The 27,464-nt window shown below is 48.1% G+C and overlaps 1 protein-coding gene across 1 annotated transcript in view; it reads right to left on the reverse strand.

The window, feature by feature from the left end:
* LOC147419649 (TIM-barrel signal transduction protein) overlaps positions 1-24,593 on the reverse strand; it is a 78,988-nt gene extending 54,395 nt beyond the window's left edge. Inside the window, exon 1 of the mRNA XM_086505642.1 lies at positions 24,271-24,593. Within this exon, the coding sequence (XP_086361768.1) occupies positions 24,271-24,390 (120 nt within the window). The 5' untranslated portion in view covers positions 24,391-24,593. The remainder of the gene's footprint in view (positions 1-24,270) is intronic.
* Positions 24,594-27,464: the final 2,871 nt, after the last annotated feature.

Consider the following 27,464-nt stretch of genomic DNA (forward strand, 5'->3'; position numbering starts at 1 on the left):
AAGTTCCCAGTGGACTTAAGAACCTAAGATCATAGTGCATGGTTGTCACCCGAAGCGGAATGGATACTTCGCATACAGGTGATGAGCATGAAAGAGACGAAGAAGAATTTTCCCCACCAGGAGGTTTTTCCGACCCTCCCGCTTCCCCATCTATGCCAAGGATTGCACTAACTCCTATGGAGGAGTTGGAGCTAATGTTTATGGAAAGGAACTTAGAACGCGAAGCAAGAAATGCAGAAAGAATAGCAGAAATGAATCGCAGACATGCAGAAATAAAAGCAGAAATGGATCGCCGACACGCAGAAGACAAAGCAGAAAGAAAGGCAAGACAAGAACAGCGCGACCGACACATGCAAGAGTTCTTGCGACTCTTTTCTCAAGTGTCGGCACAGATGCAAGAGATTCAGGAGACGGAGACTCTCTCAGTCTCTTCTTCTCCAAAGCATGACACACAAGATTTGCATGATTGTGCGCAGCATGATGATTTGAATGACAGTGATTTGCATGATGATGATTTGAATGACAATGATAAGCATGATGATTTGGATATTAATGATGAGCATGATGATTTGGATATTAATGATGAGCATGATGATTTGCATGATCAAGATGTGATTTCTCACAAGCATGATGAGTTGCATGAAGATGATGTGATTGTTCACAAGGAAGATGTGTTAGTTGATACTTTTCTAGCGAAGCTATCCTCGTTGTAGATTCGATCAATCACGAAGAACCGATCTTGGCTTTCGAGTCGAGGTCCACAGAACCCCCACAGGACGATTCGATCATTCAGGAAGAAGCGATCTTGGCTCTCGAGCCTAGGTCCAAAGAACCCTCACAAGAAGTATTATGTGTTCGCATGATTGATACGCACACATTGTTCGAGTGTTTCATTCGTGATCGTTTCTTGTATTTTAGTCAGCGTCTTTATGTGATCCCTTTTCCTAGGCATGACGTATTGTACGTTGAGCACGTTTCACTCATGAATGAGCACGAATGTATGCAGATTGTTCATGAAAAGCTGAAAAGTATGCATTCAAGGACGTCACATTCCATGTCTCTTCCTTGGCATGACACGTTTGTAGAACGAGCACATGAAAGTATGAGCACGAAGCATGGGCATTTCTGTAGTGAATTGCCACAGTTGATTGAACTAGATCAAAATAGAAAGATTCGATCTCATTGTTTGCGTGTGTGTGGTGAACGGTTTGGCACTCCGTCTATTTGTTCATCTACATTGCATGCACAGTCTTTGAGGAATACAAAATTTTTTCCACTCACTTTACATGGAATAGGTATGTTCATGATTTTGTGTTGGAAATGGGTTCAGGAATTTTCAGCCATGGAGATTCTTCAAGAAGGAAGAAGCACGACTCTAGACGAAGTTGAAGCATCGAAGAAACCTCAAAAGACTTTGTGTCGCTTTTTTCGGTGCGGCCCAAAGAAGCAAGCGTTGCAGACCTTTATGAAGTTCAAGTACCGCATGACCCACGCATCAGAGTGGGCCGGCGAAGAGTCCCTTCCAGGATTCCGGATGCTATTGGCGATCTCCCTCGACGCCATACAGTTCGGTACCAGTACCTCACTTTGAAAAGGAGGGGATGTCACGTGACACATCCAACCCTATGTGTCCGTGGACAAGCTACAGCATGATCAGGGTTCAGTTCACTCCAGTCAGTCTAGATTAGAAGTGATCTGGCACTTTTTGTGAGTCTATTCGTAGATAGTGCATGCCCAGTCACTTAGTGTAGATGCATATCCTCTGGTTGCACACAGCATGATCATGAGTATTCCCATCAGAATCCATCAGATTCCATCAGGAGAATTTTCCAGTGCATTTAGCCTATTTTACCTATTTTGGCATTTTTCACTTATTAATTTAAGTGACTTTCCAACAAAAGTAGGTAGAGCAATTTTGCTAAGTTTGTATATAAGCAAACTAGAGCTAGTACTATTTGGCAGAAGAGGCAACAGGAGCCAAGCTCAACAGGCCACTTCTCATCAAGACCTTGGTGGACTTCCCTCCAAGCAAGAAGCAAGATCCCCCCGCAAGATCCTCTCAAGTCTAGCGTTTTTGGAAAGCCATTGCCTGGCGTTTTTACACCATCACATCATCGCCAAACCCCCCAGTGCCTAGCGTTTTGTATCAGCACCCTCGCCAGCAAAGCCCAGCCCCTAGCGTTTTTGGACCAGCTTCCCTAGCGTTTTTGGATCTCAGCACATGCAAAATTTCAGCGATTTTCAGCCCCCAAATCAGCGTTTTTGGACTAGTCCCAGATTTCAGCCCATAGCGTTTTTGGACAGCAATAGAAAGATTGCAGATTTCAGCCATTAGGTCGATCTCGTCATCACCGTCGTCATCGCAGACATAGCCTAGACTTGCATCAGTCACATGCATTCACTTTGTACCAAATTGTGCAATCATAAGTAGACCACTCTCGTCGGGAGTGGGGCCTTCGGAGGAGTGTTTTACAACGTCTCTGGTGTCGTATCTCTCTTCTCTCTCTATCTCTCAGTCTCATACACTCGCACGCACAATATCCATTCACTTTGTTTGTGATCATAGCATTCTCTCATTAAGAACACAAGGCTCTACCTTCCATAAGAACAAAAGGAACCTTGAGCACAGTTCGGAGCACTCATCTTGAGCAAAGCGCAAACATTCATTCCGTTGCACCTTACATGAGGGTTCTGTGGACCTAGGCTCGAGAGCCAAGATCGGTTCTTCGTGATTGATCGAATCTACAACGAGGTTAGCTTCGCTAGAAAAAGCATCCACTAACACATCATCCTTGTGAACAATCACATCATCTTCATGCAACTCATCATACTTGTGAGAAACCACATCTTGATCATGCAAATCATCATGCTCGTGAGAAATCACATCTTGATCATGCAAATCATCATGCTTGTCTTTATCATCCAAATCATCATGCTGATCATTGTCAATCAAATCATCATGCAAATCCTGTGCGGCTTGCTTGGGAGAAGAAGAGACTGAGAGAGTCTCCATTCCCCAAATCTCTTGCATCTGTGCCTGAACTTGAGAATAGAGTCGCCAGAACTCTGTGTTTTGTCGGTCGCTCTGTTCTTGTATTGCTTTGGCTTCCTTCCTTGCTGCTTCTCGTTCTGCTTCTCTTTCTGCTCTTCTTTCTGCGTGTCTGCGTTCCATTTCTGCCATTCTTTCTGCATATCTTGCTTCGCGTTCTAACTTCCCTTTCATAAACTTATGGTCCAACTCCTCCATAGGAGTTAGTGCAATCCTTGGCGTAAATGGGGAAGGGGGAGGGTCGGAAAAACCTCCAGGTGGGGAAAATTCTTCTTCGCCTCTCTCATGCTCATCACCTCCAAGCGAAGTATCCATTCCTCTTTGAGTGATGACCATTCTGAAGTCGTGGGTTCTTGTGGGCTCTTAAGTTCACGAGGAACTTGGGTTCTTGCGGGTTTTGGGTTCTTGAGGTTTTCTTTAGCTTGCAAACCACGTTAGAGAAGGATCTTCTCTTTACCCGAGTTCTACTCTTTTCCGCGGGCGCACCCCTTGGCGGTCTTGCGCTCACACCAAGGTTGCTTTTTCCCACCTCACGTCGATTGGCCAGCCACTAAGTGCACAGTCCGCTCTCAATGAGTGAAAAGAGATACAAGGGGAGGCTGGACAAGCCCTTCTTTCCTTGGATTCCTGTCACTCTTCAAAAACACGATTAGGAATCGACACGCCCAAGTGAACTTGGGTTCGTGCGACCTCAACAAGCAAAAAAAAATTCTTGTGATTCTTGTGGTTCTTTCCTTGAGTGATACAGAACACTGCCAAAGCTCTGATACCAATGTTAGGTGCAGCGGAATGAATGTTTGTGCTTTGCTCAAGATGAGTGCTCCGAACTGTGCTCAAGGTTCCCTTTGTTCTTATGGAAGGTAGAGCCTTCCGTTCTTAATGAGAGAGTGCAATGATCACAACAAAGTGAATGGACACTGTGCGTGCAAGTGAATGAGACTGAGAGATAGAGAGAGAAGAGAGATAGACACCAGAGACCTTGTAAAACCCTCCTCCGAAGGCCCCACTCTCATCGGCGAGAGTGGTCTACTATTGATTACACAAACTGGTACAGACTGAATGCATGTGACTGATGCAAGTCTAGGCTATGTCAACGATGACGACGGGGATGATGAAGTCGACCTAATGGCTGAAATCTGCAATCTTTCTACTGCTGTCCAAAAACGCTATGGGCTGAAATCTGGGACTGAGCCAAAAACGCTGATTTTGGGGTTGTTTTCTGTGGGTCTTTGACACTGAAAATCTGCAGGTTTAGGGCTGAAAACAGAGGTTCTTAAGGGCTGAAACTGATGGTCTATACGGGTTGAATCTGCTACTCTTTAGGGGGCTGAATCTGCTACTCTTCTATTGCTTGAAGGAAAAACGCTAGGCTACTGGGTTTCCCGCGGTGAAGCTTGGAGATGAAAACGCCAATGGCTGATGCAAAACGGTGGGGATGCTTGTGGATGGCGATAGTGCTTGATGAAGGAAACGCTAGCTCTGGGTCTTGCTTGGAGGGAAGTCCACCAAGGGGTCTTGCTGAGAAGTTGCCTGCTGAGCTTGGCTCGTGTTGCCTCTTCTGCCATTTACTGCTAGTCTAGGTTTGCTTATATACAAACTTACTCAATTTGCCCTACCTACTTTCCAATAAAAGTCACTTATAAATAATAAGTGAAAAATGTCAAAAATAGGTAAAATAGGCTAAATGCACAGGAAAATTCCCCTGAAGGAATCTAATGGATTCTGATGGGAATATTGATGATCATGTTGTGTGCAACCAGAGGATATGCATCTACACTAAGTGATTGGGCATGCACGGTCTACGAATAGACTCACAAAAGTGCTAGATCACTTCTAAATCTAAACTGACTAGACTGACTGAACCTTGGTCATGCTGTAGCTTGTCCACGGACACAAGGTTGGATGTGTCACGTGACACATGGTCAGTAGTCCCCTCAAGGTAACTCCCTCCATTTGGAGAGCATTCATTGGAGTAAAGCATTCTCTCTCACCTGGGTTCAACTCTTTCCTCGACATGCATACTTTCTTTCGCAAAAGGGGTATGCCAGTGGTGGATGACTCAGGACACGTTCCCTCCTTTCCTATTGCCGCTCTTCGTTATGAGCTGGTATCGCATTATCAACATTCGTGGCACCAAATTCAGAGTTGCTAGTTGATCTTTCCCAGTGTCTCTATTACTTGCTGATTCCCGGCTTTCAGATAGGAATCTTGACCACATTAGTTTGGATTGCATATCGGCTGGTCTCTACCTCTGAAAGAGCGCATTTTCTTATGGCGATGCATGGTGTGTGCTATGCAGGTTGATACTTTGTTGCATGTACGGTGCATCGCCCCCCCTCGTTGTTACCGATGTCATGGGGCTAACGAGATAGTAAGTGTCCTTTGCTCTATACCTTCGCATCCCTTCCGAAATCTTTTACAGACGGTTCTAGATTTTTGGAGTCCTCCAATTGCCACAGTCTCTATTTGAGGCCTTCTTCAGTAGGGTCAGATTTTGGGTTATGTGGGCCATCTGGCACCAAAATAACTCTCAGATGTTGCATGCCATGGAAATTCACCCTTTCCCTTCGAATTTTCGCGTGGACAAGTGCTACACTTAGCTTGTGATGTGGGAGACATCTCTTTTGAAGATTTTAGGATTTACTTTGACTGTTTCTAGTTTTCGGCGCTTCATGGTGTTTCGCCTTTTGTACCTCCTATTTATTGTGAGTTTGAGGTTTTCCACTTCTAAATTCAATCAAGATTTACCCATAAAAAAAGAGTGTGCGTGCCCAGGCGTGTGTGTGTGTGTGTTAGGATTTTAGGCCTGAGAATAAATAAAAAATTAAGCCCATAGTAGGAAAGTAATCCCAGGGAATTACTGCAATCGACCAATAAACCCAAGTAAAAGGCAGAGGAATTTATCACGCCAGCAATCCTTAGGTATAAGTGACCTGTATGTGTACCTCTACTAAGAAACAAGAGAAGGCATATGAAAGGGACTCCGCGTGAGTGTGTAGTTGCCGCACAAGTGCCAGCATTACTAAAACCAAATGTGTGTGTGTGTGTGTGTGTGTGTGTGTGTGTGTGTGTGTGTGTGAGAGAGAGAGAGAGAGAGAGAGAGAGAGAGGTGTGGGTGTGAGGTGAAACCTGCGCGTTTTGCAAACTGGGCATCCAGCACGGCCCCCTGCTCTGAGTGTCCTGCATGCTCTGCGTATTCAGTGCCCACAGTGCCCTGAGCTCTCTCTTCGCAGCAATCATCACTTCGAGCACTTTCAGCAGCCTGCGCAGACTATCAGCAGCAGCTAACCCTACTGTTCTTGGCCTAGTCTGGTGTCTTACTATGAAGTGCGCGCGCGCGCGCGTGTGTGTGTGTGTGTGTGTGTGTGTGTGTGTGTGTGTGTGTGTGTGTGTGTGTGTGTGTGTGTGTGTCGAGTGCGTGTGTGTGTACGCTTGTGGGGGATTTGGGTATGTGGTGAATCCTTCGGCCTTGTCAGTCGCGCGACTCTGTTCTGCACAACATCTACCCTGTGCAGGCCCTTCACAGCGCGCCGGGGGTGGAAGTTTGATTTCGCCTGCACGCGGTCCTTCCGTCGTCTTGTGTGCGAGAGAGGGGGGTGTGTTTTTGTACAGCTAGCCGGTGTGTGTCTGCCTGTGTATATAGCAGTCATATATCAAAACCTCCCAAAAAAAGAAGAGTGTGTGTGTGAGAGCTTCACATGGATTCCACTGATCAGTGTATATATAAGCGTCGGAAAGCCATGGAAACTTCGGAGATGGATGCTTTGAGTCTTATCAAAGAATGTTTGCATGAGGACTTCGAGGATGCACGTCAAGCCTGGGAAGGATCCGCTCTTGTTATGGAAGTGCGCATCCCTATACAAGAGCTCATGGATCCTGTTGCTCAATATGCACTTAACGCTGTGATTCTTTTTTTCCGGGTAGAATGCCTACTACTTAGGATGTAGGCCAATGGGTTGATTTCCTACTCAAACAGCAAGCAGTCCGAGGGGTTTACTTTGGTGCGCGAGGGTTCTACGAAGTCTTGCTGGCTGACATGGATGCTCGGGATGCTCTGCTTGAAATGTCTCCTCTTTTCTTCAATACGCAGATGACTCATGTGCTGCCCTGGGCTCTTACCAAGGACTATCAGAGTCTCATTCGTCACAAGTGTCCCGTCTGGGTTGAGGTGGTCGACTTTCCTCGCACTTGGCGTCATTTTCTTCCTTTGTTGGCTGCTCAGTTAGGCAAAGTCATTTGCCCTCCTAAGCTGGAGGCAAACACAAACTGTTTTTGTATTTTGTGGGACACGGATATCCCCACACCAGCAGGTATTTCGATCGATTCTGGGGATACAGTGGTTGGAAAGCGCCCATTTAAGCTTTAATGGGACAAGTTTGCAAATTCTTGCTTACAAATTTGCAACCACCTCCTTCATCCGTCCCTGCTCCTCAACCTCGCTCGACTCCGAAACCTTCTACTGAGGTTCAAACTAAAGGAGTTTCAACCTCCCCCCCCTCAGCTGGGGCGATTAAAGGCAAGGGGAAACAAGTACAATTGTCTGCACTTTCTGCTTCTCCAAATATTAAAGACAAGGGAAAAGAACAGGTTTCGACCTCTCAAACTTGGATAGTGCCCAAGAAACTCGTCAAAGCTGCTACACCTCGTGTTCCGGCATCTTCTCGTAATTATGTGCCTCCTTTGAAGAATGTTGCTCAAAAAAAACTCCCTTGTAATGACAACACTTCGGACAAGGTTGTTCGTTCTTACAAGGAGGTTGTTACTGGAGAAGCTTCTTCATCGCAAGGTGCATTATGCACACAGAGCTTCTGCAGATAGAGCACGGTTGTGGAGTGCTATCTCTTCTTATTGTTGGCGTTCCAATGTCTTTCTCTGCGGGGATTTTAATAATGCACCAAACCTTGCGGATAATACTACTAGCCATTCTCACATGCTTCATATGGAACGGCAATCTTGGGACCAATTTATGTCGACCTGTAATGGGCTTGATTTGTGGCCCTTTTTGCATGCGACTGATCCACGCTTTACTTTTCAGCACAATGCTCAATCCATGTATCGCACTCGGCTAGATTGCTGGTATCTTTTTCACATGCAACAATATGATGACTTTGTATGCGAGATGACGATTGATTATGCTATGTGTCTCTCGGATCATTTTCCCGTATGCTTGAAACTTCGTTTTGGCTCTTTTGATGTCAATGATCGCCTACCCAAGAAAAGACTTCTGCATGTCAATAATGCTTATCTCAAGCACGAGCCTTTTCGCACAATGATTGTGAATATCATCCTGCCTTTGCTCTCCCACATGTATGTTGACATGGACATAGCATGGTTTCGTTTTGTTATGCGTGTTCAATCAGTTATACAGGATTATGGCAGGGATTATTTGTCACAATTAAGGGAACAGGTTAACCAGGCAAAGGATGCTTGTAGCCGATTAATGCACTTGGCTAATCATTCTTGTCTTACTGATGCTCAAATGACTGAATTGTTTTCTGCTCGTGCAATATTAAAGCACAATGATGAGAGGAAATTGGCCGAATGGCAGACTCGAGCTCGTCAACAGGCTTTTGCAAATAAAGGATGTGCTTCTAAACAATTCTTTCAGCATTTGCATCACTCGAGGTAGTCTCAAGCTATACAAAGAGTTAAATTACCGTCAGGGGAGTGGACCTCCACTTTTTAGGAGCTAGCACTAGCCCTAAGCTCTCATTATGGCAAGATTTTTTTTTTTTTCCAAGAAAAAGATCCTTCTATTAGTTAATGAAAACTGCCCATAGGGCTACATCCACCTCTGCTAGAGAGGGCTACAACAAGCATGATGGGGAGACTCTCCCAATGAAAAAACAGCATATATACAATGAGGCTAAATCAAGAGATGGGAGGAGGGAAGAGCCACACAAGTGGACAGTAGTGCCATCTGAGCACCCCCTGGACTATGGTGTAGAAAGGCCCAGGGCGCCAGAGTTGAAGGAAAGCCTCGCGGCGCTCCCGCATGCAGTCGGAGCTACCCTGTAGTCCCTCAAGCTGTCCTCTAAGAGTATGGATCAGCTCTAGCCAAAAGTCACAAACAGTCTCTGCTGGTGGCACAGGGCGAGCCTCAAAGATGCGGAAACAGCGGGCCCGCCAGATGAACCAAAGTGTCAGGCCACTGATGAGCTCCCAACACTCCTCTCTCTCACTGCACCACTCATGTGGAGTAAGCTCTGTAGCAGGCTGGAGTGTAGGTCGCCCCCCCTGCATCACTATCATCCTGCTGGTGGAAGATAGCTCAAACTGAAGTGCCGGGCCCGTGAGGGTGGACCAAGCCGCTACCCCCCAAGTGTGTTGTCGAGCCGTGGAGAGGGCAGGCATCAGCCGAAGAACTCGTAGCCACACCTGCTGGGCCGAGGGACAGTCCCAAAGACAATGACGCTGACTCTCCACCAACTGGTCACAAGCTGCACATGCGGCCGAGAGACCACTATGCACAAGCCAGCTCCCTACTGCTGTGGCTCTGTGTGCAACCAGCCACTGAAACAAAGTGGCGCGCCTCGGCTGTCTGGAGTCCCACAACCTCTGCCAAAAGGCTGCCAAGAACTCGACTGTGAGGCCCTCCTCCTGCCAATGACGTGCTGCAGCGGGGCGGGCCTCTCTCTGTGCGGCAAGTATATGACGTCCAAGCCGAACAGTGTACTGAAAGAAGGGGACTCCTGGGCGGTCTGCAAAAGAGAAGGGGTCCCTCCATAGCCACTCACCAGGATCCCACTGTACTCGTGCCAGTGGACAACACTCCCAAGCCCAGAGCCTTCAGTGTCCAGTCTCAAGAGCTGCTGGGTCAGGGTCTATGACGCAAGTCCTCCCACACATGTCCACAACTCGGATCCTCTGGAAACAGCACTCTGCTACCTGCGGGGCCCCTACTGCAACTCGCTGTAATCGTTCCCCACCCTGAAGCTCGAAGAACAGGGCTGGGACAGTCTCTTAGCAAGCCCTGACTGAAATGAGAACCTCCAGTCGTGTGAAGGCTCCCATCCACCGGGGTGCTACTGGCTCGAGAGGCGTGAGCCACTCAGCTGGAACTGACTCTGAGATGTCCTAACACATGCTCTGCACCCCTCTCATGCCCTGTAGCTGGAAACCCTGCACCTCCTCTGACAAACCTGTGAACTCTAGCCAGTCACCTAGAGAGCGCGCTGGACCTGCTGCCATAGTTACCCGGAACGCGGAACGGGAACGGCGACGGGATCCCCGCGGAACGGGGGAACGGCTAGGGGTTCGGAACGGGAGGTATAAAAAACACCCAAATAGTGCATTTTTTAGCTTCTTGTGTTTAAATACAAGGAGTATTAGAGTGCTTTGACTCTAATACTCACAAAAAACTCGTTTTGAAGACCATTCAATCTTGCTATGACTAGATGATGTGAGAGAGAGAGAGAGAGAGAGAGAGAGAGAAAGAGAGAGAGAGAGAGGGAGAGACTCGAGAGAGTGAGAGGGAGAGGGAGAGATTTGAGAGTGGGAGGGAGAGGAAGAGAGCTTGATGGCTTAAAGCCTTGAGCCTTGAGAGAGTGAGTCTTGAGAGGGAGAGATCTTGAGAGTGTGAGAGGGAGAGAGCTTGAGCCTTGAGGATTAGCTTGTGGAGAGAAAGGGGGAGGGGGGTGCATTTTATGAGTGCTTGAGGCCTTGCACACTTCAAAAAGAAGCCCAAACATTTACTTCAATTTTTTCAATTTTTGCCAAATTTGTTTGTAGCCGTTGGCCGTTCCAGGGGCATTCTGGAACGTTTTGGGGGCGTTCGGAGCGTTCCGGAACGGCCGTTCCGGTTTGCACTGCCACCCGGAACGTCAAACATTTCGGGACGTTTCGGAACGTTCGGGAAGGGAACTGCCCCCCCGGAACGCCGGAACGGGGGCTAGGGGGCGTTCCCCAGTAACTATGCCTGCTGCCATGGGACCCCAAGAAACATGAGGCCGACTCCCAACCAAGTGGCCTCTCTGAGTGCTAACCATGGGGTTCCAGACGAGGGGCTGCCTTAGGCGCTCCTCCGTGCACGTCGGCTGTCTCTGCTCTAGGCCACGCTGTAAGAGCTCCCAAGATCGAAGCAAACTCACAGCGAAGCGGTCCTCTAGTCTCCTGCTCAAACCAACTCGGCGCAACTCTGTAAAGATCCATCTGGTCGAAGGTTGCCAAGGGCCTCCTGACTGAGGCACCCTGGCACAAAGCCTCTGCAACAAGAACTCCTTCCAGGGCTCCTCGCCTGGAAGAAGTCCTCTGACGACGAACTTCCCAAGAAGGGCTCTGCTCTGCTGTGCTGGATCAATGATCCCAAGCCCTCCCTGAGAACAAGGAAGTGTGATGACCGACCAAGCCACCTTGGCTCGGGCAATCTGAGTGTCACGACCTGACCAAAGGAAGTTCCTGATCAGCCTCTCTACCTGGCTGATACAAGAACTCGAGAAGATCCAGCAAGAAGTGATGTACCACATAGTTGCCAACAACACTTGGTTGGCAACTACTACTCTACCAGCTAGCGAAAGTCGTGTTGAGCTCCAATGTAACAGCTTTCTCCTGATGGACAGGAGAAGAGGAGCAATCTTCTGCTCGGGGGACAAGTCCAAACAAACCTGACAACCCAAGTACCGAACTGCAGTCCCTGGGGGAATCCACCTGAAACCCTCTCCTGGCATCCATTTGGCACAGGAGCACTGCCAACCGAGAAAGCCACAGTCTTTCTCCAGTTGATCAGTGCGCCCGATGCATAGCAGAAGGTCTCCAAAGCCTGCTCACATCTGTGTAGATTGGCCTCCTGGCCCTCTAAGTACAAGGCTGAGTCGTCGGCAAACTCAACGTCTAGAAGCTCATCTCCCCGTATAGGGAGTGCTAAGCCCCTCAGACCAACCTGCTGTGACACCAAAAATCTTCTCATCGCCTCCGCATAGAACAGAAAGAGAAAGGGGGCAAGAGGACAACCCTGTCTGACCGATCATGTGAGCATGAAGCGCTCACCTCTACCTCCTGCCAAAAGCACCCGACTGTGAGCCTTTCTGTACAAAGCTGACCACCCTTTGATCCAAGCATCTGAGAAGCCCATCTTGCGTAGAGTGCCCTCTAGAAAGTCCCAGTCAACTCTGTCGTATGCCTTCTCAAAATCGAGAAGAAGAATCACAAGGTCCTCCCCACGGAGCCGTGCCAGGGAAGAAGCCTCCCAGAAAGTGAAGATGTTGTCAAGGATACTGCGTTCCTACAAAACCTGTATGAGTCCCATGTATAAGGCTCTCCAAAAGTGGCTGAATCCTCAAACTCAGAGCCTTGGCAAGAATTTTGTAGGCCGAGTTGAGGATGGTGATGGGGCGCCACTGTCGAATCTCATCCAAGGAGCCACCCTCCTTTGGAATGAGGTAAATCAGGCCCTCACTCATGCTATCCGGCATCACTCCTGTGTGCAGAATGTACTGAAAGGCACTACAAAGATCTGGGCCAAGCAGGTCCCAGTACTCCAAGAAGAAGTTGGGAGTCAGCCCATCCTCACCTAGACAGCTACCACGAGGGAGGGCCCTAAGAGCCGTGTGCAGCTCCTCAAGTTGAAGAGGCATCTCTTGCCTCTGGTGCATCTCCTCAGTCACAAGACAAGGCATCTGTGCCCAAACCTGCTCCCTGCATGCGTCCTGCCGCTCTGACTGGGGCTCAGCCGACAGTAACTCACGGTAAAAGTCAATAGCAACTGCACGCATATCCTCGGGCTCACAAACAACTGACCCATCGGGTCTCCTCAACTGATTGACCTTGGCATGCGAGTGCCGAGGTCCCACTGTCTCAAAAAAAGCACCAGTCACTCTGTCACCCACCTGAGTCCACTGAGATGCCTGTCGGTGAAAGGCAAACTCATGACGCCTCTCCTCTGTGCAAGCAAGCTCCTGTCAAGCCAGCTGTAACTGCTCCTCCAACCATGGACTATCTGGATGCTGCTCCTGCATCCTCTGTAGTGAAGCAATGCCTCGTCTGAGACACTGCTCCTCCTCTCTTGCTGCAGCACGTCGAGCCAGAGACTCCTGGAGAAAAAAGTGGCTAAGCTAAGCTAGGCCTAAGGCCACTCTGTCTGCCGGTAGAGCCTGGCTGTCCATGCCCTCTATCCAGAGAGCCTCTACCCTCTCTCTGAGTGCTGAGTCCAACAAGACCCGCTCTGGGATGCGAAGCATCGTGCTCCCACTCCTCTCGCTGTCTGCCACTATGAGGATCACTGGTGCATGGTCCGAGAAGGATGTCCCTGCCAGGATGCCCACTGATCCCCCCAAGTCACTGAAGTGGTCACTAGTGTAGAAGCGATCTATCCGCGATAGATTCACTCCTCCCACTCTGCGGTCCGATCTAGAGAAGGCAAGACTCTCTGGAGGCCTCACAAAGCCAAAGTACTGCCATGTATCCGAGACCCTCAAAGTCATACACAACCTCTCCCAAGCTGCTAACTCGACTCCATGCACAGTAGCATGGCTGCCTCCAATCCTGTCAGAAGGGTCCTCCAACATGTTGAAGTCCCCTCCTACACACCAATGGTCAGCTTGTGGCAAAGACTCAACAATCTGTGACCAAAACTCTGCACGAGCACTCGCCACATTAGGCGCATAGATGTTCAAGAAGCCCACAAGGCCACCCTGAACCTGCATAGTAATCCACTGAGCCCTGCCTGGCACAATAATCCCTCTGCCCACAATGGCCTGCTGCAATGAGTCCGCAATAGTCATACATACCCCACCCTGGATGCCTCCAGGTCCAAAAGCAGCTGACCAAAAGGTATCATATCGTCCACGCAAAATCTGACCACATCGCCGAATGCGGCTCTCAGACAGATGGTGCTCCTGAAGCATAAGGAGATCAATATCTCCTCCCACAAGGCAACGCTGAAGCTCCTGACGCAATCGGCCCCGCTGTCGCTAAAACTGGGGCCCAGCTAGTCCCTGCACGTTCCACGAGACGATCCTCGTGGGGAGCGAGAGAGAACAGATGCTGCCGCAGCAGCAAGACGGGCTATCTTCGAGGCTGGCTTGGATGGGGTGTAATCTGCATCCGAGCGTCCTCTAGATAGGCGAGACTGCAGTGAGTGCCTAGCCCAAGCCCAAGCAGAGCGAGCTGTGCGTAAAGCAACCTCCTCTGTCCAGGAGTCCTCATGAATGTATACATAGCAAGGCAAACACTGCGTATCAGCAAAAAAGTACACCACAATGTGCCTACATCCTGCTGAGTCTGGGGGTGTCACCGCAAACTTGGCCAGTGGCCACAAAGTCTGCAGCAAATCTGTAACTCCAAGTTCTCACATGTGGTGAGAGAACTCGAGAACCTGTGTATACAACCATCCCACCACTGAGTCGAGGGACCACTCTGTCTCGGTCCTACCACAGAGGGGGAAGGAGAAACCAACTGCTGAGTCCAAGGCCTCTGTCCTAGCGGCGAGGAACAAAGCATTGACCCTGAAGCAAGCTGCCTCGTGGTCTGCTGCGGAATCGCCGAGAAAGCGAGTGAACCCGTAGTCGAAGAAATCTCAGCGGCGTCGGAGGTCAATGCTCCTCAGACCACGAGGGATAGCTGCAAGGGAAGATGTTTGAATCTGCATAGGGGGCCGCAAGAAGGGCTGACCCTCTCTCGCTAGGCGACTCATGGCAAAGGCGTTGCCAAGAGATCTCCTAGCCGCCGGCGAGGGACCAGTCTCTTGAGTCGACTGTGGAACTGGAGCAGGAGGGGGGGGGGGAGGGGGGGACGGAGGGGAGGAAAAGTGGGGTGGGGCGACAGAGGTAGAGGGGCGAGGTGGGGAGTGGACGGGAGCAGAGGGCGGGGGGGAGGATGAGGAGAAGGAGGGGAACTCTGAAGGGGAGGCCGCTGGCGAGGGTGAAGCGGAGGTGGAGGCTGGCGTAGGGGGCTCCTCCTGCTCAAAAGGACCAAAGCGGTTCCCCGTGGGAACCCACTGCTGCTGAGTAGGCACCTGAGGGCCACTCTGAGTGCCAGGCTGTCGCTGTGGCCCCTGGCGTCAACGGCCACGGGCCTGCTGCCACCACCCCTCCGCTGGAGCCCCAGGCTCGGAGGGTGGCTCTGAATCTGTGCGCTGTGCTGCTGGCTGTGGCTGCCACCCAGCCTTGGCAGGCTGCTGAGGTGCAAGTCGTGGTCTCCTCCGTGGACAGGCCTTCGCTAGGTGGCCCATCTGTCTGCAAATGAAGCACTGGTTCGGGAGACCCGAGTACTCCACACTCTGTCTAAACCAACCCCCACTCACCCGAGGCAGAAGGATGACCTTCGGGAGAGTGTGGTATCTCTGACCAAAACTCGAACTGAGGGGATGTCAGCCGCCTTGGCAGCTACTGATGCTGTCGTACGAGGTGACTCCAGGACAGTCCCGATGGCGGAGCCAATCCTAGAGAGAAGTGGTAGGTACTCCCTCCGTAAACCCGGAAAGCAGACTGAGATGGGGATGTCTGCCTCCTCTACTAGCTCATCCGAAGTCGGGTCAAAACCATGTCGCCACTGTCGAAAGTGGACGCGTGATGCTCGGATGGCCAGTGGACTCATAGCTATGACCTTGGAAGACATCTTGGAGGTCTCGAACTCGATCTGGTAGTACCCCCGTCCGAGAATCTGGACATCCAAGATCTTGCCCACCTCTGCGAGAAGGCGGGCCTAGAGAAGGTCTCGCAGCTCTCCTCTGCTAGGACGGGTGCCGCGAAGTCGCCTGCAAACGCTCAACCTCAGCGGCTAGGCTCGCTTGCTCTGTCGGCGATAGAGCAAGTCGTTTGGTGGGCTCAGCGGGGTCGGGCGAGGGAGCTTCGGATAAGTCCCTCTGTGGCGGAGCTGGAGCCTCCATCTGTGTCTACTGCTGTGGCGAAGAAGCGGACGGTGAAGAGACTCTGCAACCGAGCACGCCGAGCACTGTCCGAAGAAACAGTGTTGCAGAGCCAAGTGCAGGAACCTTCGGGAATGACGAAGACGGGGGGGGGAGAGAAAGGATAAGGCAGTGAGCGAGAATTCAAGGGGCAGCGGGCGGGGGGGGGCCCCCGGGGATGGCGGTGCGAGAAGGGGGCAGCGGACGGGCTGGGGGGCAGCGCGAGGTGAGGGTAGCGGGCTGCTGCGCATAAGGGCAGGCGGGGCGGGCTGGGCTGATGCACGCGGGCACGCAGGCGGGCGGGCTGGGCTGGGCAGATGCGCGCAAGGGCAGGCGGGGGACAGGAGGCAGCAAGGGGGGGGGGGGGGGGGGGGGGGGGAAGCAATGGCGCAACAGGGGGGGGCGAGCAGCAGAAGCGAGCAAATTAGAAAATCGAATTTCCACGATGCGGCGTCGTGCTTGAAACTACCTTTATGGCAAGATTTTTGAGGCCCTTTCTTCTCCCACAAGAGAAGCTCGCCAAGCACGTCACATGTTTCTATCGCATGTCACTTCCATTCTCTCGTTGCAGCAGGCTCAAGACTTGGTAGCTGTTTTCACTGAGTTGGAATTGTATGCCAGCTTGCTTGATTTAGGTCGATGGAGAGCTCCTAGTTGGGATGGTCTCTCTGTGGAATTCTTCTTGTCTTTCTGGGATTATTTGAAGTTGCCTCTATTATTCATGATGAATACGGCTTGGGAACAAAGGAATTACCCTCCTCTTGGAAAGAAGGTTTGCTCAAGTTGATCCCTAAGCATACATTGTGTGAAGAATTTTCACATTGGCGGCCTATTACACTTATGCTTGTGGTATATAAATTAATGGCAAAAATGCTTGCTAACCGACTCAAATGCTTTCTGCATGAAGGCTTGCATCAATGTCAATACGGCTTCATTCCGCGACGTCAAATTACTGATAACCTCGCAAATGTCATTATTGGTATGGAATATGCAAAATATACTCGACAGGATGTATTAGTCATGCAAGTTGACATTAAAAAGGCATTTGATATTGTTCTTTGGGATTAATTGCAGATACCATGCGACATTTGGGCTTTGGGCCTAGGCTATCCCATGTCGTGCTTTTCTTGTATGCAAACAGTACTTCTGCAGGCTTGCTGGATAGTTCTCTCACAGAATCTTGGCCTTTGGGACGGTCGGTACGGCACGGCTGCCCTCTGAGTGCTTTGCTTTATGCGATTGCTACTCATTCCTTGTTTATGTATTTGGATTCCTTGACCTCCACTGGTAGGCTACATGGCCTTACTTTACCTTCTGGTCGACAGTTTGCTGGTCAGGCTTATGCGGATGACTCTTTGTTCATGCCTCGTAATAACTATGATGATGTACAACAAATTATGCATACTCTTCACTTGTTTGGATTGGCAACAGGTCTCAAAGTTAACTTTTGCAAATCCAAGCTATTGCCTCTGAAAGAGTGTGACTGGCATAAGATATTGTGGCCTGGGGAGATTGTTCCTCCCCATGTTCTGGTTCGCCATTTGGGTTATCCGCTGGGTTGGAATGTATCGGCTATGAAGAAAACGGATTGGGTGCTCCAACGTCTACATTTCAAGTTGAATTATTGGAAATTGTCCACGTGGCCACTTCATGTGCGTCTCAGGATTGTCCAATGCATCCTTGTGGCTTATGTGCAGTTTTACTTGCCTTTGTTATCCTGGCCTCGGTTGCGCTTGCAGTCTCTCATGTCCAATATTTTAGAACATTTTTGGCGGACCTCGTATACCAAGAGGGGCATTCGGCTTCTATCTATGGACAAGCTGTGTTCTCCCAAGCGGCATTGAGGGTTGAATATTTTGGACTTGAGATGTCATCTTCTGGCTCGGAGAGCTATGTTGTTGCCAGTTTTGGTGAAGCAGCAGCAACCCTGGGCTCTCATGGTCACACATTTATGTGCGCACATTGTCACCCCTTCTTTTGGTCATTGGCAACTGACTTATTGGGATGTTGTTTTTGGGAAGCTTGAAGGACACATTCCTGGATGTCCCTTTACTTCTTCTCTAATTGTTGATTGGAAGGTTGTCACTTCGCATTTGGCTTGGGATGGTCGACAATCCTCTGGGGGTAACTCTCTTCGCTTGGAAAGTCTGCATTGGAGCAGGGTTTTTGCTTCGACTTTGGTTCAACGGTCTCCTCGCCAAGCGTATTTTCTTTCCTAAAAAGGAATCTGTCAGGTGCATCAGGTGGTTGATGACTCGGGTTATGTTCTTTCTTTCGCTGATGCCGTCTCCCGCTTTCGGTTGGGCCTTCACTATTCTCCTCTCTGGCGGGAGATTGCTTGTTGCTGCTCATTCACCCATTCCTCCTCTGGATGAAGACTCTCGCTTCTCTGATTGGAATCTGGCTACTACTAGATTGGACTGCATCTTAGCTGCCAGTGTCTATGCCATTCTTCAGTTTGATGTATGGATTGTGCATCGGGGTAATCAGTTGTGGTCGCTTTCCGAGTCATCCTTGTGGTGGCAACACGCATTGTCTCGCATTTGGCAGAGTCATCTGCCTTTGAAGGAACGTGTTTTCTTGTGGCGGTGCTTGGTGGGAGCTCTACCTGTTGGCAGTGTGTTGCATGCTCGGCATATTGCGCCTTCCCGCTGCCCCAGATGCCTTGAAGCTGAGGAGACCGTGCCACACTTGCTGTGGTGTTGTCGTCACTCCAGAGCCTTCATTCGGCAAGTGTCGACTGCTCTTCGACTACGTTTTCCTTCCGACTCTTTCATAGACGATTTTGGCTTTTTGGGGTGCTTCAGTCACCACAATCTCAGTTTGCGGTCTTCTTCACCTGGGTCAGATTTTGGACTATGTGGGCCATCTGGCATCTTAGGAACTCCTTAATGTTCCAAGGCACTTTTGTTGACCCCTTTCCCTATTTCAAATTATCTCTTGGTCAAGCGCTGCATTTTGCCTATGAAGCTGGAGACATCACTCTTGATGCCTACAGGATTTACTTTGACCGTTTCTAGCCTTCGGAGCCTCATAGTGCTCCGTCTTTTGTATCCCTTTCTTTTTGTGGGTTTTCCTCGCTTTGAGGTTTCCCACTTGTAAATTAATCAAAGCAAATTTACAACAAAAAAAAAAAAGTGTGTGTGTGTGTGGTTTTGTACAGATATACTTTGATGAGTGACAGTTTAGAGCAGTGTTCTAATTGAAGAAGACATTTGTCTGTAGAACGTGTGGTTTCGGTTAGTCATGGCCGAAGAAGCTGTATATAAGCGTAGAAAACAGGTTGATCTTTCCTCAATGGATGCTGCAAACATCATTAAAGAGTGTTTGCCGGAGGATTTTGCAGACGCTAGGAATGCCTGGGAAGGCCAGCAACCCGATACCGAAGTGGTTATTCCGGTTCAGCAGCTAATGGATCCAGTTGCACGATATGCGTTGAATGCAAATATTTTGTTTTTCCCCGGCAAGATGCCCTCGGTACAACATGTAGGTCAATGGGTTGATTTTCTGTTGAAAAGACAAGGAGTCCGAGGGGTGTATTTTGGTACCCGCGGGTTTTATGAGGTGCTTCTGGCTGACGCAGATGCTCGTTCTCGTTTGTTGTAAATGTCGCCTTTGTTTTTCAACATGCAAATGACACATGTATTGCCATGTGCGCTTACTAAAGATTATCAGAGTTTCATACGACACACGTGCCCGGTTTGGGTGGAAATAGTCGGATTTCCGCGAACTTGGAAGCATTTCTAGCCTCTTCTGGCGGCTCAATCGGGCAAAGTGATATACCCCCCAAACTTGGATACTAATTCCAATAGATTTTGCGTGTTGTGGGATACAGACAAGCCGACGCCATTAGGTATTACGGTTGACTCTAGTGATCCTATGGTAGGCAAAAGGCCTTTTAAACTCAAATGGGGGAAGTTTGCAGGTACATGTTTTAGCTGTGGCAAATTTGGCCATATGCAATCTGAATGCCAAGAGTCTTTGTTTAAATTGCCACCATCTGCTGTTCCTATGGTTGGAACTCATGGTGCTTCTCCCTCCTCTTCGTCTGTGAGGCCGAAGATGGGGGATTCTAATGGAAGCATGTAGACCAAACAGGGTAAAGACTCAATTTAGAGCTTGGCTAATCCGCAGCCTGCAGACCAAATAGGGTAAAGACTCAGTTAAGAGCTTGGCTAATCTGCAGCCTGCAAAGACTAATACCAAAGGTCAAGCCAAAATGGCAGATTCTATTGATGGTTAGCAAACTCCCAAGAAGACTGCAAAACCTCATCTTTCGAATGTCTCAAGAAATTATGTACCTGCTTTGGATGGGAGAGGTGGTGGAACTTCTGCATCTGCATCTCATGATCATAAGTCGCTAGTTGAAGCGTGGGATAGAGTCGTTCACTCATACAAAGATGCTCTGCTTGGGTCGACATCTGCGTCGTTGACGATGCATCAAAATCCCCAGCAAGGAACGCATATGGAATCCGCTTTGTTGACTGTTAGTATGGAGGCAGATGCGCCTATGGTCAATTCTACTTGATAATGGTGCCTTGTGGCTCTTTTGTAAATACTGTACAGATGCATTCTCCGATTACATGTTTTACGTATAATGTGCGTGGATTTGTGCAACCACGATAAGTGGAAGTTAATCTGGCATTATGTACATACAAATAAGGCAGATATAGTGGTATTACAGGAGCATAATCAGCACGATTTCGTTGGTCAATCATTGTATTATGCGGGGTTTTGGATTTCTTATGCTGGTACTGGCACTTTTTCGGGTGTTTTAACGATGGTGCGTCATAAATTGTAGCCAATTTTGGCCCATAATGATCTGGCGGGGCGTTGGATGGTTGTTCGATGTCTTGTGCAAGGCAACATTCTCGAATTTGCTGGTATCTATGCTTATACTGCCTCAGCACAAAGATCTTATCTTTGGCAAGATTTGGTCAAATATCCCTGGCGTTCGCATCCTTTCTGGTGCGGAGATTTTAATGATGCGCGGCAAACACGGACAATACAACTGGCCATTCGTATATGTTGAACTCTGAACGTTCTTCTTAGGATGATATGGTCAGTGAGACAGGTGTTCTGGATCTATGGGTTAGTACTTGTTCTTCGGAGCGGGGCTATACTTTTGCTCATGATGCTCGCTCGGGATATAGAGTGCGATTGGATCGGTGGTATGTACTGGGCTCTCCGCAATATGATATGTTTGTGTTGATATGAGGATTGATCTCTCTTTTACTTTATCTGATTATTTTCCTCTTTGGCTCTTGATCCATCGAGGCATTGGATGCAGATTCCCCGCTTCCCAGTAAGCGGTTGCTGCATATTAATAATGCATCTCTCTCGCACAAGGCATTTTAATTGAAGAGGTGATTTCTCCACTTATCTCTCATATGTTTATTGATGTGGATGTGGCTTGGTATCATTTTGTCATGCGGATTCAAGCAGTCATAAAGGATTATGGTTTGTGGTACATGCACCGGTTGAGAGAGAAAGTGCAGGAAGATAAGTTAAGCCTTAGAAAGTCTTGCAGACACTAGACGGCTTACTCAGTCGGAACCAGAGGAACTATGTGCAGCTAAAGTCTCTTTGATGCATAATAACAGAAGGAAACTTGATAAATGGAAGGCTAGATGAAGACAGTATGCTTTTATGGATAAAGGTTGTTCATCGAAACAATTCTTAAGCATTTGTATCATTCGAGGCAATCTATATTTATCAAAAGGGTTAAGGTCGATAGTGGACAATGGACGGCCAATAAAAGTCAACTGACGAAATTTATGGTGGATCAGTTTCGACGGGTTTATGTGAAGACTGATGCTCCCTTGAGTGAGGTTTTGCAAGCCAGACAGCTATTGCTATCATATGTGCATCCTATATTGACAATAAATGATGCAATTACCCTTGAGGCTAGTTTTACTAAGGTTGAGCTGCATGACAGCTTGTTGCATCTTGGTCATTGGAAATCTCCTGGATAGGATGGTCTTATCGTTGAATTTTTCCTTCGTATTTTGAGAGCCCCTTAAGCAACCTCTACTTTTCATGATCAATCATGCATAAACTACACAATCTCTATCGCAGTCGTGGAAAGAAGGATTGGTGAAATTGTTTCCCAGTAAACATTATGTGAATACTTCTCACATTGGCGTCCCATCACACTTATGCAAAAATGATTGTTGCTCGTATTAATGATCGTTTGTTCTCAGGTATATATCCGGCTCAATATGGACTCATCCCTCATCGACAAATTATGGATAATATTGCTAATGCTTTCGTTGAAATTGAGTATGCAAAATATACTGGACAAGATATACTTATCATGCAAGTTGATATAGAGAAAGCATTTGACACTGTTCATTGAGACTTCATTGCTCAGATCATGACAGCTCTGGGCTTTGGTTCCAGAATGTGTCGGGTGGTCTATTTTCTTTATAAGAATAGTCAATCTGTTGAAATTCTTGATGGTGAGCTGACTCACCAATGGGATCTCGGTAGGTCGGTTAGGCAAGGCTGCCCTTTGAGTGCTATGTTGTACGCTATTGCTACAGACCCTCAATTGATGTACCTGGATTCCTTAACCGTATCTGGACATTTACATAGATTGGAACTGCCATCTCGTGATCATTTTCAAGGGCAAGCGTATGCGGATAACTCCATGTTTTGGCCTAGAAATAGACCTGAAGATGTTCAATGTATCATGAAAGCACTGCATCTTTATGGATTTGCTACAGGTCTGTAAGTAACTTTCTGTAAATCTAAATTGTTACCGTTACATCAAATGGATTGCACTCGGTATTATGGCCGGGTGACATAGTGAAGCCTGATCAAATTGTGAGACATCTTGGATATCCACTGGCTTGGTCGGTTAACAATGCAAAATTATTGGATTGGGTTGAGAACAAATTGAGGTCTAAATTGCACTATTGGAAATTATCTACTTGGCCGCTACATGTAAGACTCAGAATAGTGCATTCTATTTTGGTGGCATACATACAATTGTTCCTACTTATGTTGCATTGGCCACCTCATTGTCTTCGAGCCTTGATGTCTACTATACTAGAGCACTTCTGGTCTACTTCCTCTCAGAAAAAGGGTCTGCGTTTGCTCGCAATGGATAAGTTAGTACTTCAAAGCATTGTGGTGGTCTGAATATTCTGCATTTGTGTTCTCATATAACAGCAAGAAAGGCCACTTTGTTGTTGGTGTTGGTTGAGCAACAGTAGCCTTGGACGCAAATGTTTACGTTTCTGTGCTCTCATGCGGTTTCTACACCAGCTTTTGGCCATTGGCAACCGTCGTATTTGGATGTGGTTTTTGGTAAGTTTGAAGCCACAATACCCGGGTGCCCCTTTGCTTCCAGTCTTCTAGCAGATTGGAAATTGGTCATGCAAGAATTGTTGTGGCATGGTAGAGACAATGCCTCTGAAAACTCGCTTCGATTAGAACGTCTACATTGGAGTCGATTTTGATCAAACTCTTGTTCAACGCTCTCTTAAACAGGCTTAATTTCTCTCCCAAAAAGGTATTGACAGGATAATTAATGTGACGGATGCTAATGGACAGGTGTTCTCGTTTAGACAAGCTGTCTTATCTTTGGGTTTGGAATGCACTATAGGCGCATGTGGGACACCATTGAAAATCCGGTTGGCTCAATATCTCTTGTTCCACAACTGGTTATGAAGAATCGAATTTGTGATTGGCGCTACACTGGACGGAAAGTGTACTGTCATTTGCAGTCATCCTCCTAGATCCATGAACACTGTCATAAGGTATGGAATATGAACAAGAGTGTTTCATGGTGACGGAGTAAAGTCATGAAAGTGTGGCATGCGAAGTTGCCTCTAAAGGAGTGACTGTTTATGTGAAGATGCATTGTTGGGTTCTCCCAATTGGCAAATTCTTGTGATTTAGAAGATTGGCCTCTTCGTGATGTATTCGATGTGGTGCAACCGTTGAGAACATTCCACATTTATTGTGGTCTTGTCCTTGTACGCTACATTTTGCGGACTGCATCTCTGCAGCTCTCCGCACGCGTTTCCCTAGCTTGCATTTTGGTAGACCTTTCTGGATCTTTGGAGTACTTCAGCCATTGCTTCGGTCGTATGTATACTTTTTTGGCTGGGTAAGATTCTCGTTGCTCTAAACGGTGTGGAGAGCACGTAATTCCCTCATGTTTCAACAGATTCAAGTGGAGTATGTTTCCTTCTTCAAGACATCTCTCCGAGTTGTCTATGACTTGGACGAGCTTCCCGCTAGCCATTTTGAGCTCTACTTTGATTGTTTCTGATTTCCTCTTTATAGTATTTTTCATGGATTTTCCTCGTCTCGAGGTTTCCCATTGGTAATTCAATCTAACAATACAGGAAAAAAAAAGTCTGTCTACCTCCGCTGAGAAACGAGAGAAGGCAGATGAAAGGGACTCCGCAAGGAACAAGAGCTCTTTCTGCTTTGTATCCATGGTGCCGATGACACAGATGTATGGAGAAGATGAATGGCGTGCCATAGGAGCTGATTCCTGAGCAGCTTGATCACGAGAAACAATAGGGGAGCGTAAGAGCTGACGAATGGCTTCGCGTGCCGATCAATCGAGGGCACGGGCAATGTGGTTAGCGCACATGGCGAGATCTGAACATGGGAAGATTTGGAGCCTTTCGTAAGCGCTACAAATTGCTGAATTGGACACTGCCCACTGGTAAAATGTGCAAACATGTCTGCCGAGCTAGTAAGCGACTAAATGGTGGTTGAGGATGGAACAAATGAGGATAACCATCCCTTTTCCTCTGAAAACCAAGAGGAGAAGAACAATGTCCGTGATTCGGCACCTCAAGATGTGTCGGAAAGAAAATCCCAAGAGCTAATGGACAAAGGGGTGGATCCATCATAACAACTAGTACGGTCGGCCGGCTTTGGCGGCCTCTCTCTCTCCCCCTCTCTCCCTCTTTATCGCGTGCAACTGGGCTTTTTTTTCTTTTTGGACTTTAGCCTTCAGGTCGCAGATTGCAACACGTGTAAAGGGGAGCCCTTCTGCCATATTATGTTAGTAGATAGCCCGTCCTCTCCTACCCCATGGGGGAGGTGGCATTGGACGAGTCCTTGCATAAGGAACAATCTAGCACCAAGACTCAAATGCGAGAAGTCATCGTTGAAACCACTCCAACAGTAACTCTCAGCCTCCTACAACACCTTATGAGTACTCCTAAATCGTCCATAAGCACTAGTATGATAAAAAAGAAGAAAAAAAAGAAATAGATTCTCTACCTATGATCACTTATGTTGGTTTAGGGTGATGTAAGGGTTGAAGGACCCCTGTAAAAGCGTGTAAAAGATAGAAAATTGCTCCCATGAAAAATTATCAAATATATCTTGCACACTCAAAGAAATAAGGCCTACTTGTTCTATTTGTGTTCTTACTGTTTCACAATTGGGGTGAGGAAAGAGCCACCATGTGCGTCAGTAGATATGAGTGCATGTGTATTGCCATGTTGGTTCATGTCTCATAAAATGCTTCTCATTGGCTCCCTCCCCTACAAGATGTACCAGAGGTCACTTCGATTTCTCTCATCATCTAATGAATCTCTCTCTCTCTCTCTCTCTCTCTCTCTCTCTCTCTCTCTCTCTCTCAACCCACTTCTAGGGTTGTTATTAATACTCAAATTGTAGCCATTTCTTTGTTGGTCTTTTGTGGTGTTGCGGAGTCAGATCACCCTGAAGTTCATATCACCTAGCCAGGGTGAAAAAGGTCTAGAAGGCGACAACGCACAGCAAAGCGAGTCGATTGACAATGGGCGCACCATTAACAATATTGTTAGGATGAACAAGGAAGAACTTAAAGTGCAGAAGGCACAAGTTGAGAAAGAACTGGCTAAGAAAAGCATGCATTGGTGGTTTTAAAAAAAGGATCTTTTTTGTTTCTACCTAGTTGGTACTTCTGCATATGTCCAGGTTGTTTTGGAGGGAACCTTTTTTGTCTAAACACTCTAGGAGGGAATGTATTAAGTATTGAAACACCATTTCTTTGAAAAAAAATGTGGGTGGAGCAATCATGGATGGTAGTTGTGTACGTTTGATTTTGTGTGGATTGAGGTTGTCACTATTTATCCCAAGTCAGTGGCTTTGTATTGCTCTCACAAACATCACCTGCCCTCCCTCGTGCTCGTCATTGCCGATCCTCATTGTCTGCACCTTCCCTTCACTCCACCATCCCTCGCACCTCTCGTGCAAGGAACAAAGCTTTGCACCACTAGCTAGTGAGGTCTCCGGCTGTGCACCATGGCCACAATGAGGATGCCTGCAAGGAAGGATGTTGCCAGGGAGTCATCCGATTGTTAAAGTTTTGGCATCTCAAGTGAACTGCCCAATGTGATCCCATTATTTAGTTTGGCTCTTAGATATTTATTTTACTTATTTGTCAAAGTCTTGGGTAGGGCAATTTACTGAAGCTGTTATATAAGCAACCCCTTGCCTCCATTATATACACATTTAGTTATTCATTGCCAAGGTTGATTGGTTCAGGAGACTCTCTCTCTCTCTCTCTCTCTCTCTCTCTCTCTCTCTCTCTCTCTCTCTCTCTCTCTCTCTCTCTCTCTCTCTTTGGTCTCTATACTTCCGCATTGTCGACTTTGACATGGTATTAGGGCTTCTTGGGTGGAGCTCAGCTCTTGAAGCCCTAGGATTGGAGGAGCAGCCCGCAAGAGAAGAGAAGAGCACTTGTTGCCGGCATCTCTCCATCCAACACTCTGTAACAGCGTTCTAAAACACTGCACCAAAACGCTACCTTGTTGCCCTCGCTAGCGTTTTCAAAAGGTTGTTCGCAACATCTGGTCTCCAGCCTCGCCAGCGAGCGTTTTGAAACGCCCCCTGCAGCGCTGCCCACCTCTGTACCTTGTTGCATTTTGAGACGCCAGTGAGCAGTGCACACTGCCCCTCCCCCAGCCTCGAGCGTTTTGAAACGTTGTGCCAAGACAGCGAGCCCACTCTGCGCCTAGGCGGCCCTCCCTTGGCGACGACCTCCTCCCCGACCTAGCGCTTTGAAACGTTGTGCCAAGGCAGCGATCCCACAATGCCCACCTTTGCCCCCTCTTTTTGCCATAGTTTTAAAATGCAGTTCAAAGAGGTTAGGGGCAGTTCTCCTTGGGCAAAAGGTGCATTTGCTAGCGACCGCTTCCGTGGCGTGGCGACGTGACAACCAAGGTGCAAAGAGGGAGAGGTTTGGTATTTCCTCAATGGCTTGTACGAGGGAGTAAAGGAGCAGCTTGGATAAGAAGGCGAGCAACCTAGAGCTCAAGAGAGGATTTCAGAGCCGAGGTTTGAAGCATCTTGGGAGGTGCAGAGAAATTGGAACTTAAGAGAAGGTTTTGTACCCAATCTTTGGAGCAGTTTGGCATAATCCGTGGAGCGGATTGACATCGGCTTGGGATGGAACTCTTAGCCCTTGTTATGCACAATTCATTGTGGAGCTTTGGATTTGTCAAGGCCTACCACAGGGCAAACGTGAGAAGCAGCTATCGGTGAGACAGAGCTTCGTATTTCAAAGAGGGATAGCAGGTTGTGTAGAGCCCATTGTGTGTGGAGTTCCCT

Source organism: Adiantum capillus-veneris, chromosome 29 (genome assembly GCF_014529385.1).
Source record: "Adiantum capillus-veneris isolate H3 chromosome 29, ASM1452938v2, whole genome shotgun sequence".
In the NCBI taxonomy this organism is placed as follows: Eukaryota; Viridiplantae; Streptophyta; class Polypodiopsida; order Polypodiales; family Pteridaceae; genus Adiantum; species Adiantum capillus-veneris.